Raw genomic sequence first — 6,603 nt, 5'->3', positions numbered from 1 at the left:
ACTTGCCAGACATCCCTCTATTTGCAAACACCATCTTCCAATCAATCTTTAATGATACCAAATTTAATATCAAAATTAATTCTACCCCAATTTAGGACTTTAACTTATTGATCGGTCCTGTCTTTCTCCATAACTTTTGGGGAAGGGCCTATAATACAAGCCCATCAAAGCGATCATCCCCATCAAATTTCCTTATCCTCCCATTACCTCACTGGACGATCCCTGAGGAATATGCTTTCTAAGTACTGTGGTGAAGTGTCCCCTCTTCACCTCTATCACATCTGCTGCTTCTGTACCCAGAGGATTGAGCTGCCAGTCTAGCCCATCTCTCAACCATTTTTCTGTAATGTCAATACTTTCCCAGTTCCTACTTATTCATGCAAAGAGTTAGTTTACCTGCTTGACCTGTCAGGCTTCTTAGAGCCAAACAGTGTGGAAACAGTCCCTTTGGCCTAACTTGCCCATGCCGACCAACATGCCTCATCTAAACTAATCATACCTGCCCGCATTTGGCCCATATCCTTCTAAACCTCTGCTATCCATTTACCTGTCCAAATGTTTTTTAAACGTTGCCTCAACTATCTCCTCTGGTATCTTGTTCCATACACAAACCACCCTCTGTGTAAAAAGATTTGCCCCTCAGGTCCATATTAAATCTTCCCCCCCTCATCTTAAATATGTGTCCTGTTTTATTTATTCCCTTTGAATTAAAATAAAGTCAGTTTAGTCTGTGGGACCTTCCTGGCTCTCCACCCTTCTCCTGTCTATTCTACCAACTGAACTTTCTTGCTTTAACTTCTAAATTTTCTTCAAATTTGGCATCTGCCTACTTTGGATCCTACCCACATGCCAGACTAAATCGTCTCGAGTGGCACTAACAAATTCTTCCCATCAGGATATTGGTCTTCCTCCAGTTTTGCAACCCATTCCTCTTGTACAGGTCACTCTGCCTTGGAAGAGATTGCAATGATCCAAGATCCTGAATCCCTCCCTCCTGCACCAGGTCCTCAGACACACATTCATCTGCCTTATCCTTCTACTCCTACCCTCACTTGCACATGCCACCAGGATTAATACAGAGATTGCAATCTTTGGGGTTCTGCTTTTGAACCTTCTGCCTAATTCCCCATGTTCACTCAGCAGTGATTGCCAGATAAGGGTTTACTTCCTGCCCACTTCAGTGCAGAAGGTAGACTTTAGATTATGTAATTACATTTTTGAACAGATTAATTCTAATCAGTTTCAATCAGATATGGGTGGTTTGGTGACACTCAAGGACTTTTTTTTTTCCAAGAATGAATAAGTATTTAAAGAGATGTTCACCTACCAACCTTCAACAAGCTTCTGGTGAAATCTTTATCTTTGACTTGTTCAAGTAGTCAGAACATTGCCAAACCAAGATGCTGAAAACTGAGGTTCTGCTTTTCGCCATGGCACTGAGCATTGTCTGTGGGGCATCAGGACCCGAAAAAACTCATCGAGCGGTGAAGGAGATCATTAAAACCCTGAAAGATATAAGAAAGGCGCAAGTACCTGTAAGTACCTTTTGTATAAATAATTGCTGACCACTTAATGTCACAATACTGTATGGAGTCAGGATTCTTATTATACAATCGAACAAATTTGATCATTTGAAATGAACATTTTAACTTTGCCTGCTTATAAGCCACGTGACGATCCATAAAGGATTTAAAATTTCAAGTCCTCAGGAAGATCCAGAGAAAGGAGTAAAAATAGAAAATATCTCACACTATATGTTACCTGTTGAACACTAAATGTTCTAAAAAAATGAAAAACTAAGTTATTTTTCAGGTTGTCTGCAAAGGATAACTATTTATTTATTACTCTGTAAAAGAATCATAAAGAAGACTTGGGTTTAAAACAAACAATTATATTGACTGATGATAAATGTTTATCCTAGATTTTTGATAGAAAATACAATAGAGACAGAAGACTTCATCTTATTCATGAACGATTTGATACTCTTATAGGATTTGGCTATATTGTACTTTCTCAGTGATCAACATATTTTGCTGAACTGTTTTTGTGGAATCTATTTCTTCGAGTAGAGGTGGTCTAACAACATGTTCCTTTGATTTGAAGGATGCCTGTAAAAATGACATGGTGATGGACATTTTCAGCAATATTAAGGTAAGTCGCGCATTATATACTATAACACCACTTTGTGAATTGTATTTCATTTTGTCAATGAACATCCATTTTAGAGTTTAATCTTGTCAATTGTGAAATGATACATCTTTAGAGATCAAAGGCGGTATGGTGGTGCAATGGTAGAGTTACTGCCTAACAGCGCCAGAGACTCAGGTTCGATCTTGACTACGGATGCTGTCTGTATGGAGATTGTATGTTCTTCCCTTGACCGTGTGGGTTTTCCCTGGGTGCTCCGGTTTCCTCCCATATTCCAAAGACGTACAGGTTTGTAGGTTAATTGGCTTTGGTAAGATTGTAAATTGTTCCTAGTGTATAGATAGTGTATGGGGATCACTGCTCGGTGCGGACTTAGTGGGCCAAAGGGCCTGTTTCCGGACTGTAACTCTAGACTAAAGTAAACTAAACTAAGAAGATGTATGATAAATTAAACGATATATTTTCTGATCAAAATAATTGAATGATAGAAAAATACAGCATGGAAACAGGCCCTTCAGCCCACCGAGTTAACACCCCATTTCGATCATCTGTTCACACCAGTTCTACGTTATTGCACTTTTACATATGAATTAATAGTCAGGATGTGTTTACCATGGATGTGTTTAAGAGAAAGCTCAATATTACAAGAAATGAAACATTAATATGGAACACAAATGGTGATTGAAGCACGATGTGCTGGCACACTTAACTTCCACAGAGAACCTTGGTCTATTAGAGAATCCGGAGAAGCAGGTTGCAGCGCATGAAAACTTTAAATAATTTGTGACCCATTTATCAGAATAATTAAACAATTCTCTTTCCAAATATTTTTATATATGTGTATTATTTCTGAATAATATTTGATTCTCCTCCAGCTTTAATATGCAAAAATACAGGTTGTTCTGCTATAACTCATGTTTCCATATTGCAAATTGGATATAATGTGTATTGATGAATTCGAAAACAGTATTTGTATTATGTGGGCTGAATTGATTATAACATGAGTTCCATCGGGAACAAGAGAACTGCTTAAAAGTTTCTTTAGGAATTGACAAGCGGAAAAAGAGATGCTTTGCAAAAATATCAGTCCAGGGAGTTATAGAGTCGTGGAGTCATCGTCATACAGCAAGGAAACAGGTACTTGGGCCAAATTTGCCCATACCAACTAACATGTCCCATCTACACTAGTCCCACCTAACTGCATTTGGGGCTTATCCCTCTAAACCTGTGCTGTCCATTTACCTGTCTAATTGTTTCTTAACTGTTGCAATAGTGCCTGCCCCAACAACCTCCTATGGCAGCTCATTCCATACACCTCCCACCCTTTGTGTGAAAAAGTTATCTCTCAGACTCCTATTAAAATCTTTACCCTTCACCTTAAACCTATGACGTCTGATGCTCGATTCTGGGCAAGAGACTCTATGTCCAACACAATTATCTCTTAAGAACAGCAGATAACCAATAAAATTGACAAGTAAGTACGTTTATTGATACTTGTGCAACCATACTCTTCCATACAATGTAAATATGCCACTTTTAGAATTTTTACTTTGCAGTAACTTAAATTTAAAGTAAAAATAAACTTATTGTGATCAAAAATAGCTTTATTTTTTAAAACTTCCCTTTTGATTCCTATTCCCATATCAAGTTTTCTGTCCTTGGTCTCCTCCACTGCCAGAGTAAGGCCACATGCAGATTGGAGGGGCACCACCATATTCACCTTGATAATGGCATGGACGTTGAATTCTCCAATTTAAAGTTATCCCCCCTGACATATCCATTCTCAATCCTCTCCCATGCCTACCCACCCCAACGCACCATCCAGGTGCACAAACATTTCTCCTATTTCCCACGACCCCCACCACATCAATGTACCAGCATCAAATTTTATTGAAAGGCAAATCAATATCTACTAATATCTATCCGAATTTCCGCATCAAAACTTGTGTAACAAAATCTGAAATAGCTAAAGCATAAGTACTGTCTGTGCGAAGTTTGCACATTATCCCTGAGTCTTGGGGGGGGGGGGGGGGGGGGGGGGGGGTTGTAGTTTAATAGGCCTCTATAAATTGCCCCTAGTATGTAGGGAGTGGATATGAAAGTAGGTTAACGTAGACCTAATATGAATGGCTGATCGATGATCAGCGTGGGCTCAGTGGGCTGAAGGGTTGTTTCTATGCTGTATCTTTCAAATGATCAATCAATCAAGTTGTTTAATTTCAAAATACAGGTACAGAACCTTTGCAGATTATTACCGATTCATGGCTAAAGACAGTTACTATCTGGTGTAACTGATTTATTTGTTGTCACTGCTTAAGTATTCAGTAATCTCATTGCAGGATCTGAGTACATCTGACGCATTCTGTAAAGCTGCCAAAACTCTACAGAAACTTACTCCGTGTAAGGCCATGCACAAAAATATACAGAACCTTAAAGAGAACTTACGAAAATTTGAAACCGAGGTAAGGCTGCTTTAAAACATTGAACATAAAAAATACAGCATAGGAATAAGCCCACTTGCAGACTGTGATGTCAATTTAAACTCTTCCTATCTGGTTTCACATATTTCTTTTCGCTCTATTTCCTGCCAGTCCATGTGTCTACCGAAATATCTCTTAAACATTGCTATTGTATCTGCTTCTATCACCTCGACTGGCAACATGTTCCAGGTACCTGGCACTCACAATGTTAAAAAAAAACCTGCCTCACAAATCCCCTTTAAACGTTCCCCTTGATTTATGTCCTCTAGTATTTGACATTTCTACCCTGGGGAAAAGACTCTGACTGTCTACCCTATCCATGACTCTCATGATTTTATGTATTGCTATCAGGATGCCCTTCGTCCTCTGAAGCTCCAAGGAGAATTATCGAGGTTTGTCCAACCTCTTCTTATAGCTAATACTCTCTGATCCAGGCTTGGGAAAGTTCTGGTGAACCTGTTTAATACCCTCTCCCCAAGACTACATATCCTACCTGCAATACGGCGATCAGAACGTCACACAATTCTTTAAGTGTGGCCTGACCAAAGTTTTATATAGATGAACATGACTTATTAACTTTTATAGTCAATGCTTTGACCAATAAAGGCAAGCATAAGCTTTACCACTTGATCACTTTCCTTGTCTTGTTGAGGAACTATGAGCGTAGACCCCAAGATCCCTCTGTACACCAATGCTCCTAAAGGTCTTGCCGTTCACTGCATACTTTCCTCTTACATTTGACTTGCACGATCTCACGCTTACCTGAATTAAATTCAATCTGTCATTTCTCCTCCCAAATTTCCAACTGATCTATATCCTGCTCTATCTTTTGACAGCCTTTCTGGACACAACTCCATCCATTTTTGTGTTGTTTTCAAACTTATTAATCAGACCACCTCCATATATATGATGAAACACAACAATTCATTCAACACATGGGTGTTGAAATTTCATCTCTCTGGATTTCACCCAGAGAGTTGTGAATCTGTGGCATTCTCTGCCACAGAAGGCAGTGGAGGCAGTGGAGGCCAATTCATTGGATGTTTTGAAAGTTAGATTTAGCTCTTATGGCTAATCGAATCAGGGGATATGAGAAAAAAGTAGGAACTGATTTTGGATGATCAGCATGATCACAATGAATGGCGGTGCTGGCTCGAAGGGCCGAATAGCCTGCTCCTGCACCTATTTTCTATGTTTCTATGTTTCTAAAATGTTTGAAACAAAAGCAGATTTGCCATTGTGGTGTACTTTTTCTTTTCTTAGTATTTCAGAGGATCAGATAAAAATCCAGATTTAATCATTGGCTTTGTTTTAATAGTTCTCAAAGGGAAAATGTGAATAATAATTTTTTATGTCTGATTGAGGTAAACACAACTGAGGTAAATAAACATCATTAAAGTAACAAACAAAGGAGATCCACTAGGTACCATTTTGATTCTTCTGGAATGGTTAAAATTGAATGTAATGTCATTCATGTTTGGCGAGCATTAAGTTTTCTTTCCTTTTTCTTCTCTTTTCAGACAACCAACTGCACCCTGGACCATTCTAAAATTGATTTAAATGAATTTCTTGCACAACTACTCCTGTTTTCCAGACAATATTATTCTTATAAACATTGAGACATCATCTTCAATTTTAGTTGTGCATCGGAACAACTGCATTTATTTATTTCTTCATTACTTATATGTTCAAAATCATTGACTTGATACTGCATTTATAGTCATATAACTTTCTCAAAATTAATATTTATTTTACCTGATTCAAGCATTATATTTATCTCAATACTGTAAGTGCTCAATGCAATTTAAAAAATACTGAATGTTTGCAACAACATTGAATAGCATAAAAGTGGCAAATGTTACTGCACAGAAGAACACAATTCAGTCAAGCATATCAACGTAAGCTTTCTATTAATTCTCCATCTTTGTTCATATATTTCTTTTGGCTTAAATTTTCTGAGGAGGAATAAATAAAT

General features: G+C 38.1%; 1 protein-coding gene across 1 annotated transcript; it reads left to right on the top strand.

Moving 5' to 3' along the window:
• The first annotated feature begins 1,347 nt into the window (after positions 1–1,347).
• On the top strand, positions 1,348–6,278 carry LOC116978800 (interleukin-4-like). Its single transcript, XM_033030088.1, has 4 exons — positions 1,348–1,535; positions 2,104–2,151; positions 4,488–4,610; positions 6,149–6,278. The coding sequence occupies exons 1-4, from the start codon at positions 1,401–1,403 to the stop codon at positions 6,245–6,247; spliced, it is 405 nt and encodes a 134-aa protein (XP_032885979.1). The 5' UTR covers positions 1,348–1,400; the 3' UTR covers positions 6,248–6,278.
• Positions 6,279–6,603: the final 325 nt, after the last annotated feature.

This window comes from Amblyraja radiata, chromosome 11, assembly GCF_010909765.2.
Source record: "Amblyraja radiata isolate CabotCenter1 chromosome 11, sAmbRad1.1.pri, whole genome shotgun sequence".
Taxonomy (NCBI): Eukaryota; Metazoa; Chordata; class Chondrichthyes; order Rajiformes; family Rajidae; genus Amblyraja; species Amblyraja radiata.
Note: the sequence above shows the minus strand (reverse complement) of the source record. Positions and strands in the feature narration are given on the sequence as shown.

What these genes read in the sequence shown, in the direction of transcription:
- LOC116978800 (XM_033030088.1), top strand. Translation starts at nt 1,401, where the DNA reads ATGCTGAAAACTGAGGTTCTGCTTTTCGCCATGGCACTGAGCATTGTC. An exon ending in ACATTTTCAGCAATATTAAG is followed by an intron (nt 2,152 to 4,487) that starts GTAAGTCGCGCA and finishes ATCTCATTGCAG; the next exon opens with GATCTGAGTACATCTGACGC. An exon ending in TACGAAAATTTGAAACCGAG is followed by an intron (nt 4,611 to 6,148) that starts GTAAGGCTGCTT and finishes TTCTCTTTTCAG; the next exon opens with ACAACCAACTGCACCCTGGA.